The sequence below is a fragment of the Lepidothrix coronata genome, unplaced genomic scaffold, assembly GCF_001604755.1.
Source record: "Lepidothrix coronata isolate B3197 unplaced genomic scaffold, Lepidothrix_coronata-1.0 Scaffold140, whole genome shotgun sequence".
NCBI lineage: Eukaryota > Metazoa > Chordata > Aves > Passeriformes > Pipridae > Lepidothrix > Lepidothrix coronata.
Window position 1 is genome coordinate 1,744,394 of NW_016690320.1, and position 23,527 is coordinate 1,767,920.

The 23,527-nt window shown below is 39.5% G+C and overlaps 1 protein-coding gene across 1 annotated transcript in view; it reads left to right on the forward strand.

Moving 5' to 3' along the window:
* PRTG (protogenin) overlaps positions 1–23,527 on the forward strand; it is a 78,408-nt gene that overhangs the window by 10,478 nt on the left and 44,403 nt on the right. The window contains 4 exon segments of the mRNA XM_017827453.1: positions 20,410–20,554; positions 21,561–21,694; positions 21,994–22,131; positions 23,276–23,434. Coding sequence (XP_017682942.1) covers positions 20,410–20,554; positions 21,561–21,694; positions 21,994–22,131; positions 23,276–23,434 — 576 coding nt within the window.

The following is a 23,527-nucleotide window of genomic DNA, read 5'->3' on the forward strand; positions in this document are numbered from 1 at the left end:
GAGCACATGACCAGCTTTTTTTTCCCCTCTTGCTTGTAATGCTTATTTATGCAAACAGCCCTGTGGCCCACAGTTTGCAAGCAGATTTATCATTGATCTTCAATAGAGGTTGAAAGTGGATACTGCTGTTATTAGTTCAGCCAGTCTGTGCCAGAAAAGCAGCTCAATTTTATCCCACAGTGTACAGGAAATTAACTATGGAATTCCTGGTAGGGCTGATAGGAGTTTTGTGACATCCCCAGCACGTGGCAGTTAGTCCTGGTTTTAATGGTCATAATCTTTACCTGATGTTGCTTATTGGTGATTCTCCATAGAGTGTATGGTGGCTGACCAGGCATTGCTGGAAGCCTTCATAATACACATTGTAGGGCAGTGCCTTGCTTGGTCTTTTCAAATTTCTGTGTTTGGAATGAACAGTATTTCATTCATTCTGCTCTTGAGCAGTGTGCTCTTTTCCCAGTGTGGAAAAAGATACCCGCTTTTAACACCTGCCAGTGTTTGATTTCTGTGGATTGTTATCTCTCATGATGGTAGAGGTTGTTAATAGGGTGTCTGCCCACCTGCTAGTGTTCCTGTTGTGCTACCTGAATCCAACTGTTATGAGGGATATTTCTAAATGGATTTCACAAATTGTGGTATAATTTGACTAAAAAATTTATTAATGGGTCTGAGATAATATTCAGGTTCAAAACCTTAAAAAAATTGAATATCCAAAAATACATTACATAAAATTTTTATCTTTTGAGAGAAAGAGTAGAGCAGTTGGCTCTTTAAAATATATCGTGTCTCACTACATAATAGTTCAGTGGATTAAATGAATTTATTGATTTCTGCTTCTTTACTGACACACATTTATGAGCAGTTTCTTTGGCACCATGGCCACGTGTCAAAGGTCATAACTTTCCTTCACTGTGGAAGAATAAAAGCTTTCAGATGGTGAATCCCTGAAATCTAAACAGGGCTTTATCCCCCCTTTGCCCCTCAATATAATTACTGGGTTTGCATAGATTTAAGATAAATAAACCAAAATAATAAAAACTATGCATGTTAAAAGAACCTATATATTATCTATCATAAAATAGCTGCAGGAAACTCTCTGGATAGAAGGCAACATATCTAATCTGCTAATAGGTGTCATTATGGAGCACATGGTACTATATTAGGCTCCTTTATGGTCAGAGACTTTATTGAAAATTGTCAGTTTTAAGAACAGAATAAACATTTTTCATGAAGAATTTCCTTACACTTCAGTTTAGAAATTTTATTTCTTTTCTTTTAGAGCCACGTACACTTTGAGCACCAGAGGTGATACTGGAAGTAGATCCCCCTGAGAGAATGAAGCACGTTCCAAATCTGTGCTTTGTGTTTAGATGAATGTTTATAATGTTGACATTTTCTTTAATACCCTTCATTAGTAGTAAGTAGCCTGTGGGATTTTTGTTGTGTACTAGATATGAAAGTCCACTGATGACATAAACATGAAGCTATTAAAAAAGAAACTGCAGTGAAACATGAAGTTTAATAACTCCACTGATTTGCTAAAGCTGGCTCGAGGTAAGTAGGCAGGAGTAGTGTGGGTTTGGGACTTTCTGGGAAGAGCTACTAACTGGTAGATTAGCTCTGACCATCTCAAGAAATAGCAGTGTGAAGATAACCTCACTGATGTGTTACTTTGATTTAAAATAATCAAAATGTTTGTGTTAGGTAAGGTGATATAGGTTTGAATTGTTACCGTGGCCTGGCTATAATCCTCTTAGCAAGGCTGTTTCTGAAGGAATAGCAGAGCCCAGGGTTGTATCAATGGGAAAAACACCTGCCCCAAAAAAGAGAATTGACTGCCAGGCCTTATTTTTGCATAGTAGAGATGAAGCCTGTTGATGCTTTTCATGATTCTTGCCAAAAAAATACCAGTGCTAGACTTTTCTTTTGCCTTTTTCTTTTTTTTGTGTGTGTGTGTGTGAAAATGATGATTCTATTCTAAGGGGGCTGGTGGCATTCTCCTCTTAAATATTTATATTGCAGAACTGTAGTAGTTAAGTTTCTGAGATGTTAACCTTTTGGGTAGAAATTTGTCATGTCAGTATCCATCTCTTTGCTTTTAGATTTTTTTAGTACAAAATACTTTGTCAGAACTGTTTATCCTAAACTCATTTATTCCCTAGAACAAATCTAAGATGAAACTGTGTTCTCTGTATTTTTGTTTTTCACCAGGACAGCATGGGAATGTCTACTTAGGGAACAGGGACATGGGATTTGTGGGGGAAGTGGTCTTTGTGTCTGGCAGTAGCTTTTGTTGTTGCTGTGACTATAACTGGTTGTCCTGTAAGTTCTGAGGAAAAAATCTCAAACTTTTTTATTTTTGGGCACATGTTCAGCACGGCCTCACTCAGCTCGACTTGCTGGAGACACAGAAGGTGCTGTTTGTGCTTGTGAACACCGAGCTGGGCTTTCCCTCTAAGCAGTCCTAGACAGATGTAGACTTGCTTTCTTTTTTTTTCCTGTTCTGCATTAATGAGGAGCTGAAGTGTGATCTAACACTGCCCGGAGAAACCAGCTGGCATGGAAAGCTGGAAACAATGGTCTAATTACCTGGAGAGGAAGTTTGGGAGGGGAAGAGGGCGAGGTGGAGGTGTGAGCGGTCTCATGTGCCTGGAGGTCAGGGCGGGTAACAGAAGTGCATGGGTGGGAAGGGGCTGGTGCTCAGGAAAATCTTATGGAAAGAGGCCTGGGATTGGTTTTGCTTGGAGATGGCCATGGGTACAAGTTGGGAGTAGGAGAGGACTAAAGGTCTGGGAAAGACTGACTCAAGAGAGTGTGCCCATCAGAGCAGATGATCCTGCAGGACATGGAAGGTTGACCCAGGAGGCCTGGACTTCCCTTGGGAACTTCAGGAAGACAAAGAATACCCTCCTAGTCAGGGGTGCTTTAGAGCATTAAAAATACATTGCTGCTTCAGCCAAAGCCTCTCCAGTATGTGACATGAGTCTGCCTGTCCCTGCTTTTCGTGGGAAGTCTGTGATTGTGGGTTTATTATGATCTCAATGTTTGATAGGAGGTTTTGAGGTTTGATCAGTTGGAGCTGCAATAAGTTGGGAGAGCAGTCCATGATTGCAACACCTGGAGTATTGTGAAGGATCAATGTCCTGGACACATAAATTTAGTGAATATTTCAGTCCACCATCCAACTGTTTGTCCATACCCAACAGTAAAATTAAAATAGTAATAGAATGTAATCTTAAGGTGTTGTTTGAATGTAGATGCATTAACACTAGTGAAGAACTGTAGTGTAGAGCCCTGCATAAAAGGCCATAGGGAAGTTGGTAACTGCTTTCAGGGCAGTGCTTAACAGAGTGTAATAAACAGGGAATGAGGCCACACACTGAACAGAGAGGAGAAAACAAAATATTGAATAGATGCTCATTATGTGAGCACCATTCATTTGGTGCTGTGAATAGTGAGGGAAGTGTGATTGTGCAGTTGTATTGTTTCCTAAAGCATGTATATAAACAGTGCAAATCAGTTACATAAACAGCTTCGGTTCTTCAGTTTCCCAACTTCTGAGCATTTGGGTTTGGAGATTTTCACACTGTGTGTGTATACATATGTAAGAGGCACACATACTGAATGCTGTGTTAGTGAGGAAGTTTAGGGATTAGCTGCATTTATCGAAGGATGTATGTAATACAAAGAACCCTGTAATAAAGATGCTTCAAAGTATTAGAGTTTATATGGGCAAGGTGTCATGAAAAGAGCCTTGTTAACAGAGGGCCCTGTGGCAACTTCTAAGACAAGTAAGTTTGTCAGAACTTTTTGATTCAACCAAAACATGGGCTGGTGTCTAAGCATGTATTTAGCAATACCTTTAACTTGAGAATAAAGGTCCTGAGGTAATATTCTTTATATATATATATATATATACACATATATATCTGTTTTATCTATACACTCTCTGGTGTTTGTCAGTGCAAACTTTACTCTCTCTGTGACCTGACTGAGGTGAAATTGGGTTTATTGCTGGTGTACAGGAGAAGGTTTTTGAGGTGCCATGCAGGACTGTGGGCTCCAGTACTGTGGAGGTGTTAGCAATGGTGGGTTTCACCTCCTCCTTCATCAAGTCTGCCTGTTCTCTCTAGTATTTACTCCAGCACATAGCCTAGAGTACCACCTACTTGTTGGGCTACAGGTCCTAATGTTGAACCATAGTGCAGCTTTTTGGAAATACAGCCCCACAGTCATGACTAGAGAAAAGCCCCAATACTTTTTTTTTTTCCTCCTTTTTTTTTTTTTTTTTACCTGGCACATTTATGTAAAGAATCTCAAAGGCAGTGAAGTATTCAAGACCTTGTGCCTTCAGTGCAATGTGTACATCTGGGTCTTCTTGGGGATCTGGACCTTTGGGTGCTGGAACCTTCTTTCTCTGAGAATGTTTTTCACAGGCGTGTTTGGAAGCTGGAATTATGAGAAAGGGTAAAGCATTATTTGTATTTATTTTAATTGTCCCTTTCATTGCTGTTTAGTTGCTGCCGTGTTCACCATTGTCTCTGGTTTATCTAAATAATGTTTGCCTGGCCTTTCACAAACTTGTGATGAGGAAAGATGGTGACCACCTGAAACAATAATATCTGTGGCAGAATAGCCTGAGAACTTTAAATAACCAAAGGGGACCGTTTCCAAGGCAGCTCAGTGACCTTTGGATCCCAGAAGCAGACTATTCATAGAGGCAAAGCCTTTGTCCTGCTTTGACCAGTGGTCAGTGAACTCTGGCAGGCCTCTCGGCTCACCATCTTGGCCCTAGACTAGCAGCTGGTGATTGATTCATTTAACTGTCCAGATTCACATTCTTCTGTCAAGGACTTGTCAAGGAAGAAAAAGGTTCTATGGAGGGCTATTCATTTTACTAAAAGGAAGGGGATGTATTATATGATTGAGTGGATTACTTTTGGGTCAGAAGAGTTCCTGCATTGCTCTGTTTTAATTCGGCCTTCAATCAAAGAGAGATTTAGTTTATCAGTGCGGTGTGGTGCTGATGTAGAGGGACAGATGATTTCAATTCCATCAGTGCAATAGGGTTGTTCGGTTTGGTTTGTTTTTTGTTTCCCCCCCCCATGATTTGTCCACCCCACGATTTTTCTGCCAAAAAATCCACAGATTTTTGTCATTAGTGATATGAGAGTTAAGAATATTAATTTCTATTAATCTCACTTTTTATTTTAATGTGTGTGTTATATGAGTACTAATGCTGCTACTACCTCTCATATATGGTTTTAAGCAATACAGGAAAGCATCAAGTAAGTAAAAGATTAGTGTGTTACCTCTGTTTTATATGAAGAGAAAACCGAGAAGAGAATAAATTCTACAGGATCAAAATAATAAATTACTTTCCTCCAGAAAACACAGGCAACTGTAAAGCTGAGGGTAGAACCTGGTATTTTCTCTCTAGTCCCTGTTTTCACCTGATGAACAATAGTTTGCTGTACAAACCCAGAATTTTCCAAATGTTCAGGAGAGCTGTCTTTCTGTTTTCAGCTGCTGGTTTAGAATCCCTTTTTTAAAAAAAGCAAGGAAGGTGTTTCCATGCTTTATTAAACTTAAGTCATGTCTTCAGTTTTATAATTAACGCATCCAAAAACCAACTTTGAGTTGTACTAGGGAGCTGCATTTCAGCTTCATCATGTTGCCCAGCTCCTCTGTCCATCTGCCCTCCAGCTGGGTTGTGTTTCCTTAGCATTAGGATTTTCTTGCTGGTCCTCTTCATGAAGTACTGAGAAAAGTATGTTGTTGCTTAGCTCCTTCCACTGGAAATAACAGGCATTAAAGAGCAGATCCCCCCAGTTAACCTCCTGCCTCTGTTTGAATGAACATGATGAGCTGCAGCAGATGAAATACGACCTTCAAGTTTCTTTACCCCACTCTCATAAGCTATGTAGTGTTTTGATTTGGCTTATTGGACACATTATGAGGGATTTCTGATTGGCTTCAGGCCAGGGTGTTATACTTGTACTGATGGAAGTTCAAGTGCATAATTTAGAAGAAAATACAGTGAGGCTTGATCTGTTGTATTCTTTTCTCTCCCTCTTTTTTGAGGGAAAAGAGGTAATTTTGTATTTGTCAGGGTAAACGAATGGCTTAACTAAAGAGCACAAGAGAGGAAGGAACTCTGAGATGATATAACCTTGCTAACTGTGTCAGAAATCTGGGATAAATAAAACACCTGTTGACTAGGCAGCCTCTTTCTTGGAGATCTGGTGGTGTTCTTTCTGTGCCTTCAGCTGCATTTCTTGGGGATCACTCCCCTTTCTCAGAGCTTGCTTGTTCCAGGCTGATGTCTGAGATGGGGGTATTGGCTTCTCTGTGCTCCAGATAACATTTCCCTCAGTGCCTCCCTGGTGGCCTTGGATTGGAGATAAATAATGAGCTTTTCAAAAAATCATGGAAAGGAAAAATGGGTTTGTCATTGTGTATTAGAAAATACAGGTAATCTAATAACCAGAGGTATTACCTACTTAGGGAGAAAGAACATGGCTGTTTGCTCACACTGGGCAAACTGGAAATCCAGCAATCCCACAATTGCCTCCCACCCACACAGTCAATAGTCAGAGCAAGGTGACCTACTCTGACAACACTGTAGGCAATATGCACTTCTGATTTCTTTTATGTGAAAATTGGAAGAGTTGTAAACTCTTCCCCCTCTCCTACCTCCGGAATTTTTCAGATAAACACCTGATTAGAGGATTTAAGTAGCTTCAGTAAATAGGTATTACTGACAATGCCTTTTGGTACTTGTTTTTTTTTTTTGTGTGAAGTTTGTTTCTGGTTTTCTCCCTTCTGTTCTCAAACTTTAGGACAGTCAGACTTCAGCTGTTAGTTACTCCCCTTTGTAGAAAGACTGTTCTTGGGGCAAGATCTCTGGGCTGTGTAATGCAGTAGTGGGGCATTTGGTGACAGAGTAATGAGCTGCAGGCATTTGGCCCTTGAGAGTGGAGGCATTTCTTCTTTCCCTTCCCCATGGGAATGCTGAAATGTTGACATTTGGAGAGGCTGAAGGGCTTGAATTCCCAGCCCCTCTCCTTAGCGTTTTGCGGTGAAATTGTCTTTCATCCTGAGGGATGCTGATTCTGAAACACTGTAAGCAAAAAACGGGGAGAGTGCTCATATCTCTCAAGGATAGCATTTCTGACAGGCTGAAGGCTGACCAGCACTGCCATATCAGCTTACACTCATTCATAGGAGCACGGTGTCAGTTTGCCACTGTATGAAATGGAACCTCTTCCTCTGCCTTCCCCCAGATGTGAGGGGAGGCTCAGAGGTGGGCGGTGCAGCAGAGGAATGTGTGGGGCCCCTCTGCTGTCCTGGGATGTGCTCTGTGGTGCTGCCCCTGATTGATGAGCTGGGCAGGGTGAGGTGAAGAGAGGGGTTTGCATTCTACTTAGGGGCTAGTTTTATTTTAGCCAGGAATAGCGCTTATTTATTTTTAGAGGTACATGACTGATAAATAGAGGTCTTACCCTTCTGCTGGCATCTACAATGAAATTCATTGGTCAGAATGGAGCAGATTTATGCTTACAGTGCTGCAGGCTCTTGTTGCTCAATGTTGAAATTGTCTTTTCTGTGTTGCACTGAGCGATTATTGCATTTTTGTTGTTCTTTGAGGATCTTTAGAATCATAGCAGTAAATCTGTAAATCTTTAATTTCCTATTTCTATTTTTCTTTGTGTAGGAGGGTTTTTTTGGTGTGGCTGTTCTTTTTTTTTTTCTTTTTTTAATGCCAGATTAGGATAGTTGTGAAGGGACACATCTTTTGTTGCGAAATCCTGCTTGTGTTCTGATCCTTGTCTTCATGTTGTAAAGTGCAAAACTGTGCTGGATGTTCCCTATGCAACAGTTGGGCTATTAAGCAGAACTAATTCTTCACAGAATGGCAGCAACTCCAAAGAAAGGCATCTGTAGGATTAAGCAGAGATACTAGAAGGCAATCACTTGGCAAACTGCTGAAGGAAAGCAGGCCTTGCAAGGGAGAAAGTGGTGTGTTCTTTCTCCTGAATGCAGGCAGCCACACAAGTAGAACAGCTTTGAAGCTGGTTAATGTGGCTTACTGTGTGCCTTTTCTCTCCTATTTCCTACGCTCCTTGTCTGCAGAAGAGCAGAGGGGAATTCCTTGATAAGTGCATTAGCATTTATTGTGCCTTCTGTGGCCACACACTGTTGCCTGGATGATAGATAGACTGAGAAGGGAAAACCCCAGCTGGGATGCCTTCAGAAGTGAAAAGATCAAATCTCTCATGGTTGTTTACATGGTTCAGTAGGGTATGGCAGTTACACCATCAATAAACTGTTGAATATATAGAACCACATATTTTCTAACCCTCAATCTTTTAGTTCCTTTAAGACAGTGGTAATGATGACTCCTGAGGTGATATGTATGTCTGATTTCATTGGGAGGGCTGGTAGTGGTATGTTTTTGGGTCTTAATAAATGATTGAGGTGTAGTAAGGCATTATGTGTGGTCATGTGAATAGCTTGCAACCAGCTACAAGAGGTAGAAAGTGGCATTGCTGGAATATCATTACCTGCTTTGACCAAAGTAAAATAGAAAGACCTGGGTGTATTATCCTGTCCTTTCTTCCTTCACAGATAGGGAATTCTGATGCATGCCCTTGCATTGCAATTCTGGATCCTCATCTTGGTGTGGCTCTAAGAGCTCCTGATGGGTGGGAGAACAAACTAAAATACTGTAGAATAAGGCACTTGTGGGTTGGTACTTTGTCAGTGAGGATCTTCCTGTTATTTTCTGTAGCACATTGGTGCTGCCCAGGATCCCATTTATTGTCACATTAATATGTCATAGATAACAAGCTCTGTGTCTGTTCCAGTGGTTTGAAGAAGTGAGGAGGCAACAGTACAGTCTGATAGTCACCTTGTCAGATTGTACTTACTGTTTTGCATGTAAAAGAACTTTTTGAGGGGTGTTTATTGACTTCTGAGGAGCTAAATTTCTTTGACTGTTTTGAGTTTTTTTTTCTTGACAGTGGACATTCTAATTGTGAACTCTTTCTGTTTGCACTTTGCAAAGTTTACAGTGAACATATACTGCCCATTTAGCAAAAGGAAAGAGCGTCTTTCATAAAGTACAATATATCCTGAGATGAAATGATTGCTTTCATCCTTGAAAAAACTAATCAGTGTCAGAGAGACTCCTGATGCTCATTATAATAATTTTGAATTCACAGTTTTGCCCAAGAAGGGAAGCTTAGACAGCCAGCCACATTTTTAAGTGTTGAGAGTCTGTTGTGCTATTTGATGTGTCCTGTGCCCAGAAAACAAACATTTATAGGACTGAAAACCTCTGAGCCAATAGATAAATGGCAGTGGTAAGGTTGGCTTCTGCCTCCAGAGATATCCATATGTGCAGGAAGGGGTGCATTTCCAAAACTGCCTCACCAAAGGGAAGCTGTTCCAGAACCACATGCCTAATTTTTTTCTTTTTTTCTTCTTCCTTTTTTTTTTTTTCTTTTGGTCCAGAGCAGCCAAAGATGATTCTCTGTCTTTGAGACCCTGTCTCCTGACCTTGCATTTCTAAAGAGTGCTTGCAAGAGGGGAAGAAAGTTTTGTTTTATTTTTTAATGGAAACAAGACCAAATGTGGCAAAATCAGGACAAGGAAAAGGCTCTTTTCAGTTTTGGGGGTGGTGAGTGGTGTTGGGATGTTGGGGTATTTTTCTGAAGTTTCTTCTCCTTTCCTTTCAACACACATCCATTTAAGTCCTCTTCTCTTGATTTTCTGCACTAGAATAGATCAGAAACTTGCTCACAATAACTTCCATTCTGTATGTGGAGAAGACGATATAATTTCATACTTTCTGAGGATACTCTGAGAATGAAGGAATAGAAAGATATACTGCAGGAAAGAAAGAATAAATGAGTATATTTCCCTAAAAACCTAGTCCAGAATAGTCTAATTGACTTCAAAGTTTTCAGGAAGAGAAAATACTACACATGAAACTTCAGCCTGGTCTTAACTTTGAGAAGCTGGTGAAAACTGTGTCTGTGGGTGGCCATGAAGGCTTTTACAGAATCTAGTCCCAGCCCAAATGGTGGAGAGCTTAGTGATCTTCAGTGGACATATTTGGACTTGGTTATTCCTGTACAGAGATTTTTTAAATGATCATTTGTCAGCCACTGAATTAGGAGCTTTAAAGAAAGGAGCAGGGGGACCTGAAAGTGTTAGAGGAAACAAATGAGATTGCAGCTGACATCTCCAAGGGAACTTTTGTTCAAGGGTGCTCAGGCTGTTGACCTCTTTGCTTCTCCATTTCATTGCCTTTAGATTACAGCATTCTTCAGCACCAGAAAAGTAGTGGCTAGTTTGTGAATGGGCAAATGCCTTTTTTTGGGTGGAGGAAAGGCAATTATGGTGATTGCTACGCAAAGATTTTAATGCACAAAGAAATAGTTTTGCATTGTATTTTGTCAGTATGGGATTTGAGGCTAATGACTTATTTTCTTTTCTCCCTTCTTATCAGAGATTGGAGAGTAATTCCTGCTGATCTGCATCTTAGTTTGGAAATCATTGTCCAAACATTGCACTTCTCAGAGATCTGCCAGCAAGCTGGCAAGAATATGAGGGAGGAATGGAAAATTAGAACATACCATTGTTTCTTAATTTTTCCATTACCTTCTTTATTGCATTTCCTTCTCATTATTTAATTTCGTGGCAGAACTAAATGTATGGTAGGCCAGGAGTACATGTTTTTGCAATAAGGTGATGATAAGTTTTAGCAGAACAGTTCCCAGGTGGAGTTGCCTGGCAGTATGTTGGAGGTAAACTGCAGTAAGCTCTGCAAAGGAGCTCACCCTTCAGCTGAGCATCAGGGCCCTGAAGGAGATTTGTCCAGAGCAGAAGTAATGAATTGAGAATAGCAGAAAGGGCAGATGGCCCAAATCCTCACTCATTACCTCATCTGGGATCTTCTTGGTATTTATCAGTGAAAGCTTTCTGTAATTACCCCCATGTCCAGAGAGCATTTGCTGGTCCCTCCAAAATTCAGAATGTGATTTTGAAAGGGTTTTGCAGGCTAATGCCTCAGAAAGATTTGTTCCTCAGCTACAACTGCCAGTACTGTTCTGTGAACTGAAACGTGAGGAGCACATGGTGTGAAGGACCAGTTTTGTCTACAGGCAACGTCAAATTTCATGGCCAAACCTGGCTCATTCTCTGAGCTTGTGTCTTTCACAGTGCAGAAATGGGATTTCTAATCTTATTTGTTTTTTGCAATATTTGCACCTTTTGGATTTACTTTTTTTTATTGTTTAGGTTTGTGTTTCAGCTAAGTGTTGGTATACTTGGCACTCATATAAGAATTTTTTGGGGTAAAGATTAGTAAACCAAACTGGAATGACTCTCATTCCAATCTTTTTTCATTCCTTCTTCTGATCTCAACAAAGCAATACATGCCTGAGTTCTGGTGTAATGCACACATCATCTAGAAAATTGGGAAGGCACAGTATTTTCTCAATTAAGGGTCTCTTCCTCTCTAAGGTAAGGCCTTGATTCAAAGCTTATCAAGACTAACACTCCTACTGGTCAACAGGTTGCAAAAAATGAAGAAATATGAGTCAGCAGCCTTGGATGTCTGGCTTTCAAACTCTCCAGATTTGTGACTCTGAAATGCATGTTTGCCAATAAGCTGTGCCAGGAGCTCCCAAAATGTCGTCGTGCTTTGATGAAATCTGTCCTTTAGCTTGGGAAAAAAAAAAGCCAGAGGAACCCAAGTGTAGTGCTAAGGTAGTGGCTCATAAAACTGCAGCTCTGTAGTTTCCCACTCTGCAGGGATTTCCAGAGTGTCAGAACTGTCACTGTTGAATATGATTTTGTTCTGTACAAACTGTAACTCTGATCCACCTTCCTTAGAATGTTAAAATGCCTGCCAGGAGATTCAGCATGGCAAATGGTGAAGAAAAATCCGTGGGATAGAGAGATTAAAAGGGGTCCCATATCAATTATTGATAATAGTGTCAAATCAATGTGGCAGTTTCAGTCTCGTTTAACCTCCCCGTTATTTAATTGTAACAGTCTGAGTCTGGGCTCCTTTTTCAAAGCAATTCTGAACTATCATCTTCAAAACTGCTGCTATGGTGTTCATACTGTCACAATCTAAGAATTTCTTCATAGTGGTAAAGTCATAGAGGAACATTTCTTTTATCTTTTCATTTTAGGAAGAGAAAATTGGTGTATTACATTTATCCTGTGAACATGTTTAACCGAACAAATATCTGTGAAAATACACAGTGTAATCTGTTTCACAAAAAACATAGTGATAGGATAAATGCTCTTTCCAGTAATCATAGCAGGTGTTTGTTCTCTGTTGCTGAACAATCTAGAGAGAGACTTTATAAAAAAAGTCATTACCATTATTATTATTTCTGTGACTATTTTTCATTTTGGTGTAGACTAAATGAAACATGACTTGTTACCATACCCAAATTTACATTTTTGTCTTGAACTAGAATTTTTTATGGAAAAATTTTTGATAAATTTAAACTCAAGCCTTTTGCTTTGCTGCTAAAGGGAAGGATTTTCTTCCTCAGATTTGATTTCAGTAAGTCAAGGCATAAACATTTCTTTTGTGGACGTTTCACTACCACTTGGAGTGACTATAGAGGTGTTTTTCAAAACTCTTCTTGAGGAAAACCTCCTGATTTTTCTGAGGCATTGGCAGAATATATTTAGAGCTAAATGTGCACTTAGATTTTTCTGTAGAATTTTCATCCTGCCAGCACAGTAGTTGTTCTGTAAATACATGGGCTTTTTTTCTTGTGAAATGCTCTCTGCTAGCTACTGACCTTCATATTCACAGGTTTCTGGAGAAAAATATTAACAAAGAGCCTGAACAGCACTGAAATATTTCTGTATAATGTAAAATTAGCGTAAAAAGACTAATTTATGTGACAACCAAGCACTGCTTTGTGGCAATGTTTGTAATAAAAACTCTACACCTGGCTATAAGGGCTTTTAAACTGACAGGATACTGTGGTTTGAGGAGTCCTTTTCTGTATTTAACACTGCTGTTAGATTCCATCTCTCTTGTTTTTCTTTCTTTCTTCCTTCAGATATTTATCTTCTGTTACATAATATCTGAATTAGGTGTTGTTCCCCTGCCCTGCCTTTTTAAGTGCAATCTTCAGGTTTTCCAGGAAAACTATTTTCTTTTTTGTATTGGAAAATTGGATGTCATTCTAACAGCAAACTGGTGTGTTTCTGTCATGTAATCTTAGGTCTGTATCCTGTCTTCTTTCTAAGAGTGAGCTTTTAGTAACCAGTTTAATAGAACAAAGGAAAGACAGGAATTAAAGCTAAAATATGAAGCTGGGAAACAAAACAGAAAGGTAAAATGAATGCCCTTTAACAGGGATGGCCACATTTCCAGGCAATTCAAGCGAATACTGATTTTTAAAGTCGTGTCTAACAGTTTAGTGTTAGTACCTCATTAAAATCCAGGGATTAATAGCAGCAATCTCCTTGTTGCACATTAAAAGGATTTAGCTTAATTTGGGATTAGAGGGTGCAAGGTGCCATTCTAGCAAAGCTTTTCCCAAGGTATCAGTGAGGTGAAGTGGGATGGCTTAAAGATTGTGGTTTCTCTTGACTGTTGCAGTTACACCATATACACACACACACACGTGTATGGGTTTTAAAATTGTGGTGAACTGGTTCAATAATCCTTTAAAATGTGTGCTGTCTTTGGAAGTGCAATTGTCTGGAAAAGCTTGTTTGAAATGTAAGGAAAGGCAGTTGGGAGTTACAGGTCTTTCTGGGAGTGAAAGTGTGGTTGGGCCCACGTTAGTTCAAGGACATTAAAATCTGTGGGTTCTGGGGTTAGAGATTCAGCCTGTAATTAAGACTCGCTTGTGTATTAGATAAGGGTAATGTGCAGTATTCTGCTCTTCTCTCCTGCAAGGGCTCTGGGGTGTGCAGCATGAGGAGCTGGAACAGCACTGGACATTATTCTCCTCCCTTTTGTACTACAGGTGTTCCTCAGCGTGCAAGTGAGAAGGACCAACATCTTGAGAGCCTCGAGTTGTGTCTGAGAAAAGGCCTGGGATGATTTTATGAACACCACAGTCCCCTCCCTGTTTTTATACTTTGAGGAGAAGGAGAGGATGGTTGTTCAGCTGTTTTACTGCTATCAGTTGCTTTTTTTTAGGCTATCGCAGCTCATTAACATGTCAATGTGTGGTAGCCTTTACTACCAGGGGTTAATACAGAGAAAGAAAAAGACACTTTAAAAATTCTAGTGCAATAAGTTAAGCACCTGATACAGCGCTCTCCACAATTTTCATTGAGTTCTTAACATCTTGGCGGTGAAGTCAGCAGCCTGTATGTTTTATTTGTTTACTTTGTGATGCTTCTGATTTTTTTGGGGAAAAAAAACTGTCTGATTTTCTTCCAATTAAGTTTAAGTGTCAGGCTTTCAGCACTGTATTTATCTATGGTTCTTGATTAAAACTGAGTATATGAAAGTAAAGTTTTAAGCAATAGTAGCACAAAAATATGCAATTCCAGAATATCTCTTTAAAATGCAAGGTTCTAGAAAAAGCATGTTTTAGTTAAGGTTATTTTTCCAACCATTCCGGCAGAAATTAAAAATATCAGCTGACTTTAGCAAAAAAAAGCTACATTTCCAATTTATCAGAAGAGTTAAATCTCTGGCAATTTACAGGATTGCCATTACCAGTATGGTGTTTGAATTACAGTCTTTTATTACAGTCATCATGAACTGACACTTTTCCTTTGTGCCTGAAAGGGCCAAATGTGTTCTGGATGATATCACTTCCTCTTACAGATGGAACTCCCTTCCATCTCAAACTCAGTTGTTTGCCTTAAATAATAGCCATTAGAGGAGGAAAAGGTCTGTGCAGACAATGAGTGAGATAAAGTCTTTGCAGATGCAGATGCCTCCCTTGTTTGCCTACTCCATGCCAACACATTTCCATTTAGCAACCTCACCTGATCTTACCGAGCTGGAGCTAAAACCTCTTCCTGCTTTTTCTGTTCTTACTGATTAATGACTGTAATCACCCCCTGTTCTCTCTAATATCTTCTTTGTCTATTTGTACGACCGTCACTTCTCTCTTCAGTTTCTTTTCCTGGACCTAATCAGGTCCCAGCTCTTTTAATCTTTCCTTACAGGTGAGGTTCTGTTTTCTTCTGAAATCTCACATTTTTATGCCTCACATTTTAGAAGTAGTAATTCTAGGTCAAACAACACTTGATAAAACTTTTAAGGGCGAGTGTAAAAACAATAACTGTGCTTGTGGTAACACATACAGAATGCCCTTTCACAGTAATGCCTTTTCACTCAGAGTTATGAAAATCTTTACCCATATTGCTCTATTAGTGTGACATTCACCTCTGAACTGCATGTACTAAGCAGAATTTTACTAACATCAGCTGGGAAACTCAGGAGAGATTCACCCATCAGACCACTTGATGACAGCTCCAGCTCTGTGTACTCCGAGTCCTTGTTCAGAAATGAGGGGAATAGTGATGGGTCTGGATCTGTCAGTGTATACTCATATAAAGGTTATTCCCAATCCAGGTCCAGACCGAAGTGTGCCATTTGAGTAAAAATAATTGGAAATGTGTGTCTATATAGCCAAAAGGCATGGCACAACTTCTTTTATAATCTGATTTAAGCCTTGCTCCTGCAAGAACTGAGAAATTGCACAAAACTCCAATAAAATATTTGCAAATTGGCTTTGGCACCAAAACTGTTTCAGAGAGAGAGCATCACAAAAATTAGATCAAGAAGGAAAAGTTGTCATGTGCTGCCCTGAAATCCATTTTTTTGGAAAAACTGCTAGACATTTTCTTTAATATACAAGTTTATTCTTCTCAAGTGAAACCTCTTCACCTCAGAGTTTAACGGAAAGATTCTTGGTTTCCACCTGAAGGGTTAGGGCTATTGTGAAATTCTCAATAGCATTAACACATACCTTCTACAAATGGCATTATGCACTTTTGTTCTTTCCAGCTGAGCAGTTCATCCCCTTGAGTGGCCATTATCTCTTGAGAAACATTAAGTGGTCACTGTCGTGTGCTGCTGAGTTTCTCAATATTTGCTGCATTCTGGTTCGTTGAAAACTGTGCTACTGTTTCAGTTCAGGGGTTTTATCTTCCATCCTTTCTTTATTTTACAGTTGTAGTACAGTCTTGGGCTAGTGTCAGCTGTGATGGAACAGTAATAAACATGTAGCTTGTCGGACTTTCTTTTGCCTTTTAAGAAAGCTCATTCAGAAAATCACTGAATGACATGAAGTGTGTGAGTAGAAAGTGCAGAGTGTAAGGGAACAAGTCACCAGATTTGTGTTGCAGCAAACTTCAGGACTTCATTTCAGGAGTGAATGAAATGGGAGTGTGTTGTGTTTCTTCTTTTTAAGAATTAAAGTGAGTGGAGGACTGCTGCTGCATTTAAACAAACAAGCAAAAGGTGTGAGGAATTAAGCTTTACTTTTTTGTACCTTAAATCTGTGTAAACCTGTTTAGGTACAGAGGAAGTTTTTGCAGGCATGCAGGATAGTGTTCAGTCCCAGTATATGGTATATGGTGCAGGAGTCATCAGCAGTGGTTCTCTAACACTTAATCAGTGTTTAATCACAGCAAGTAATCATTTGGGTTTTGAACCTGTGGATATTTTTCTCAATGGTAAACAAGGGAACTCCTACCAGAACTGAAATCTGATTTCTCTCTGCATAGATAACACTGATGCCATAAACCACACAGTTCTGTCCTGCAAAGATATTCATACTCAAAAGTAACTATACAAACACACTTTCCCATCACATACATTGCAGGAATTTATAAAATAGATACAGTTTGTAAATATTGTTTTCTGGTTCTGTAGGCAGCATTTGGTATCTTGCAGGTTAAAAAGGATGGCAGCATCAGCTTCTCAGTGTATCATTGAATCGTTTTCTTTTGGTTATAAATCTGGGAACAAAATGATTAAATAGACTGCAGAAGAGGGGAGGAAAACTCAAATAAAAAGGCACTTACATTTATTGTGTTTTGCAGGGTTGTTTTTGGGAACAACGTATGTCTCTTGAGATTTTGTTTCTTATCCATTTTATAGAGCTCTGGCCTCTTAACAGCACTGTTTTAATGACTAGTTCTTGGGGTTCTGAGCTGGAATCAGCACTTGCCATGAAAACAAGCCTGTTACAAAGAGGTCAGGTTTCACGAGACAGCAATAGACTTGTAAAAACAGATTTTACTGGAACAAATAAAGTCAGAATTAAGAAGAAACCAGAGTTTTGCATAAAGAAACAAGATACAGAAGGAGCAAGTATTGAGCTAAACTGATAGACAGTGTATAAATTTAGATGAGAGGTAAGTGGGGATTTTTTGTTTCTAAAACTGTGTTTAGTGACATTAATAAGTTTTTCTGAATATTTTATGCAGTTCTTAGTAGTTCTGACTTTTGCTGTCTTTAAAGATGAATTTTCAGAGGAAATACATTGTTCCTGCTGAGGTGGAAAAATGTTCATTACATATCAGCTTCAATTAACAACTTTCACGGGACTTTCTAAATTCTGTAGCTGAACCTGTTCTTGCCTGCTATCATGATTACATTTTGTGTTCTGTGAAATACTAATTGCCCTCAGTTTTCTTTGTTGTTCTTGAGAGTCTCACTTCTGTCTTTAATCTTCAGCTGTAATGTACCGGACACATGGAAATAAATCACTCTTTGTATATACATAACTGAAAACTAAATATTGTGGTTTTGTTGTCTCACTCTGTCCCTTTAAATAATCATATCAATATAAGGAAATTCTGGATGCTATTTTTTTGGTTCCAATGGAGATGAAACTTCTAAAGGTGTGTAGGAGCTTTGCTTCAGTAAGACTGTGTGATTACCTTTCTGTCTTGTTGAAATGATCCCTTTTTATGCCAGTGGTGGTGCAGCTGTGCTACAGGATGGCTCTGAAACTCATTTTGCGCTGGTTTGGGTTGTTCTTATAATCTGTGCCTTTATTACATTCCTAGAGACTTTATTTTGAAATGTGAGCAGACTTGTCTAGGTTGCTGCATCATACCTTCAGTAAATAAATGAAGAATGCAAAGCACTGTATTTTCTGCTAGAAAATCTGTTAAGAACAGCACTAGGGAAATTCTATTTTAACTCCAGGTGAACACATATTATCTGTGTAGGGAGCAATTAAAACAGAGAAGGAGGGCAGGGGTTAAGACAGACAAGCCTGGATGCCCTTTTTTCCTCCTCCTTTTTTTTTTCCCTCCGCCTCTCTTCTGTGGTGGAAGACTACAAGAGAGTTGGATTGCAACAAATTCAGCATAAAACAAATGCAGAAGGTTTAGAGTCATGGGAACAACCTGGTGTACGTGCAGGTCATTTGACTTGTACTGAGTCTGTTCTGTGAAGCTGAGCTTTTGCAGGTAGGCAAGGACCTCTTATGTCTCTTTTTTAGTTCTGATAATTCCTTTTGCTCTCAAAAGAAAATCTGTTTAAAGGGAGAACTGCTTTTGTGTTTCCCCCAACAGGCTTTAAATGTAAGACTTCTATTGTGACATCTTTATGCAAGTTGTGGGGGTTTTTAATGTGCTTATTCTTGAATTTGATACTGCCCAAAAGGGAAAGAAAGAACAAATAGTGGAAGGTGGGGAACTGGGTTAAATTCTGAGGTGAGAGAGGCCAGTTCTGTCTGTGGTGAAGGTGAACAGTGTGTGTGGGGTTGTGGACACCTGCTGCCAAAATCACGGGGTTGGTCATAAAATGAGTACCAGGAGCATCTCTGCTTTCATTCTGGGTGTGTGAACCACATTTGAGGTGCCAGACCTGGTTTCCAGTGGTCAGGTTGTTTGCACCACGTGGCTCCAACTGCCTTCAGGTGATTTTACTGTACTAGGTGGTTCTGTTGTCTTGTTAATCACAGTCTTTGGGAGGTCTGTTCACAAAGCTGCAACACTTTCACTCTGCTGGTATGACTGGGGACACTCATTCCTGCAGTGCTGGTGCAACTCCAGGAATGCAAAAAGCAGATTTATTCAGACCTGAGAAGTGAAATAGGCATACCAGTAACAGGAATCTTTAAGTTATGTAGTTAGGCCCATGTTAGGAGTTAATTTGCATGTGGAGAGGAGAGCAACCAGATGAGTTTGCATTTCCTTCACACTCCAGTACTAATCTATGGATGCTGTACAGGAGTGTGAAAATGGCAGGGAGGAGCCTGGTGTGCATCAGTACTGGCTGTGTCATCATGCAGAAGGGCATTATTGAGAACGTGTTAGAGTAAATAGAATGAAAAAATGGTATTGATTTTAAACAAGTAAAATAGAGAAATTATTTAAATACAAAGCTTGAATATTAAGAGATGGGTAACAGTGTTGGTTTATTGAAATCATGTGTCTGTATAATTTATACAGGAGTTGAAATTTATTTAAAATCTGATTTATAGAAAAAAAAAACAAATAACTACCACTGAGTTTACAGACATTGTTCCCTCTGCAGTTACAGGGGGTAGAAATGTCTGTGAAATTACTTGTGTTGTTATCCAGAAGGAGTTCCTTCTGAAGAGTTGTGCTTTCCATTAGCTATGTTGTAAGTGGCAGTAAATAAGCAATTAATTAGGGGGTTTTGTATTCCTTTCCCTTTGGCTTTTATTTTTTGAGTAAAGAAATTCAACTACTGATGGCTTTCCTAGCTGTCTGTTGGCTGGAGGTTATTTATTGATCTGCCACTTCAGTTGGCTCGATTTTGTGAACTCCTTAAGTTGTAAATGCTCAAAATCACATTGCTGCTCTGTGCATCAGGCATCTGCGTGGTGACTGCTCGGGCTGTTGGGATAAAAGTGTTTTTGCATATTTAAGCTTATTTTGAGACCTTTATGGGGTTTTGATTTCTTTTTCTTACCACACATGAACTTGTACAACTCTGCAGATGCTTTTACTAAAGCGAGTATTGTTAAGGGACTGAAATCTGACTGTCAGGAACCAAATGTTGTTTCAGAAATTTTCTATTGCAGTCAATTTTTATTTTTTTTTTAAGCGTAACAGGGCCAGTCCCAAACTAGTTGAATTGACTTGAACTTTGTTAGTTTGATAATTGATACTGTTTCCAGCTGCATGCCAGTCAATTTATATGCTTAATTCTATTTCATTTTTTTATGCTTTAGCTTAAAGCAAAGTTATTTTAAGTAAGCCTTCAACCAATGAAAACATGCTATTGACCAAAGTTGACAAGGTACTTAGATCCACCTTTTTTTGCATACAGGAAAAAAAAGGGCTATTGAAGTATTTCTGGGTGTTTTTATAAGTTGATCTGTGAACTGGAGTTTGATTTAATCGGGAATTTGTTCTCACTTCAGCCCATTAACTTTTATGTTCTCTTATTTTTAGCCATTTCTGCATTTGAAGTCCAGCCACTTTCAACTGAGGTCCAAGAGGGTGGAGTAGCTCGATTTGCCTGTAAAATAACAGCAAACCCTCCTGCCACTGTGACATGGGAAGTGAATCGAACAACTTTACCTTTAGTCATGGACAGGTATGGAGAGTTGGAGGTTTTACAGTGTAATTTATTTTTTGCTATCATTTTGACCCTACTACGAGAAGAAAATCTGAATACTGGCAGTGCCACTACATAAGCAAGTTTCCATGTATATAGTATGTCAACTATTAAAATAGCTGGTAATAATTGTGTTGCTAATTAATTTTGAATAGTTGCTGTGAGTGCAGACTAGAGTCACCTGCTATTGTTTACACAGTAATCAGTCACCTTTGAATTCTTACTGGTAAATTTTGTATGAAATTTGCATCCTCAGGAATGGGAATTGCAGTGGGGAATGGAATAGGTGAACTTTGGCTTTGGGGGTGCTTTGAACTAGCAGGATTGCTTTCACTAAAGAATTGATGCTGAACCTATTTTTCTTTAGAGGAACAATAAAGAATTATATGTGCAGAAAACTGAGTTAAAACAGTTGATTCCAGGGAAATTCTGTGCTGGAGGACTTTCTTGAGCTGATTGATTTGGAGCATACAACCTGCTCCCTGCTAGATTCCCTGTCCACTTTGTATTCCTTGAAGTGACTCCCATCCTTTTTGACATGTAACTTTGGTTGAACATGTCTAAGATACCTGCCGTGCAAAGCAAGGTGAAAAGAGAAAATAAAAATTGAAACCATAGATGGGTTTCTGGGAACCATACACTAGTTATGCCCCTACATCAGAGCCCGCTGTAAAAAATCAACCAGTCTGAATAATAAGAATGTAGTAGCTGGCTAAAGAAGGCTGGAATGGTTCCTTCTGAGGGTGAGAAAAATTTGCTTCTTGAAAGTAAATTCCTCTGCTCTCATCTTGGTGCTGGGGGGAATTTCGCCTGTACTTCAGAAATGCAGGGGGGTGAGTCATGGATCGGGAATGTTTCTGAGCCTGCAGGCTGCTGTTCCCAGGTCAGTGTAGCAATGACTGTTTGTAAATCAAGCAGTTAATTCCATGATGATGTTCACTGGCTGAACGTTGATCTGCATTTCTGTTTTTGGTTTCTATGCCAGGATAACGGCTCTGCCTACAGGAGTTCTTCAGATCTATGGTGTGGAACAGAGGGATGCTGGGAATTACCGATGTGTTGCCACAACAACAGCCAACAGACGTAAAAGCACCGAGGCAGTGCTGAGTGTTATCCCAGGTACTCACCACCTGAGGGTCTTTGGATGTCATCATGTTCTTTTTTATGTTGTAGCAAAAACTCTTAAGGTGCTTGAAAGAGCTGTAAGTGTTCTCTGAACCACTTGTCCAAATAATAATTTTGCCTCCTTTTATCTTGTGGCTAAAATATTGTTCAGTGTAGGTTTCCACAATTACTGAATAAGGCTTTGGTTTAAATTTAACTTTCAGCATCCTTAAAAAAATATGTTTTATTTCATATTTAATTGAAATTTTTTAAATTGTTCTCACTTCTTTTTCTTTTTTTCCCCTCCTGCAAAGCCTCTGACTTGAAGCCTTTTCACAAGCCATCCATAATAGCTGGTCCTCAAAACATTACAGCATCTCTTCATCAAACTGTCATACTGGAGTGTGTAGCCACAGGGAATCCAAAGCCAATCATCTCATGGAGCCGATTAGGTGGGTCTCAAAACTACAGCATGCAACCTTCAGCCCGTGGAGAGGAAGTAAAAGTGGAAAGAAAGGATTGAGCAACTAGGTTACTGTTCTGAGGCTTCATGTAGTAGGTTAGGGTAGGATAAGTGAAACACTTTTAGTTCCATGCTTCCGTGCTGCTTTTAAGAAGCCCCGAGGTTTTCTGAGCCTTTAGACTCTGTTTCTACTGCCAGTCCCTCACTGACCCAGCCAGGGTGGGCACAGTGACAGGGAGGATGGTGACCTCCAGGGATCTGTGACTGGAGTAGGATCAGTGGTGAGTTAGGGCAGGTTGGGGTGGTTGCATCCTGTGAAACAGTCCTGTAAATGTTTCTCCCACTCTTAAGCACTATGTGAATGTGGTTTGGACCTTGTGTTAATGGACCATTTGGACTATGAGTAGGTGTAGACAAACCCAGAATAGTCTGGAAGGGGAAGAAGGGGAGAAGAGGGATGCAGTAAGAATAATAACATTCAGCAGTGCATTGTATTTTTTTCATGAAAACTACCTTGTTTTTATTCTGGCATGTACCTAAATGCAAAAAGTCAGGACTGTATGTGTAGAAACAAATCATGAAAAGTTTTCCTCCATTTTTATTTCTAAAAGTGTGAGAAATAAATGTATCTTTCCTGTTTGATTCAGTGGCTCTTATAGACAAAGAAGTAAGAAAAAAGTTTCCCTAATAGTCATAGAGCATTTGCTGTGAAAATAGAAGAAAATACATTGTAATCAAACATACTGATTTTTATCCACAGCATAATTCAGAAATGGATGATCACTGTTTGTAAAGATGATGTGGATGTTGGTAGTGATGAACTGAATCATAGTGCAAGGCAATTGAGGAGTCTAATTGGAAAAGGTATTAGTTTTTTAGCTGTGATGGTAAATTTCAGATATAAACCACTTATGATGTGGTGAGGCCCAACCATCTGAATGGTCAGATAACTGGAGTGAAGAGAAAAGTAAATGCAAAATCAAAACCTCTGAAAGTTCATCTGTGATTTCCTTTACATCTTTTGACTTTTAAACTCTAACCTATGCTATTACTGCCTAGACAACCCTATATAGTGAAGGTGTTTAGATACGTTGAACAGCCTTGTGACCCACTTCTGCTGCTTTCCCAAACAGACCATAAGTCCATTGATGTGTTCAATACCCGTGTCCTTGGCAACGGGAACCTCATGATCTCTGATGTGAAGGGGCAGCATGCAGGTGTGTACATCTGTCGGGCCACCATTCCAGGCACTCGGAACTTCACGGTAGCAATGGCAACTCTCACCGTGCTGGGTAAGCTGCCTTGATTATCAGTGTGTTTTAACATCCTGTGTCTGTGTTTTTGAGCTCTGCTGTATACTGGGCTCACTTTTTATCTGAAACATC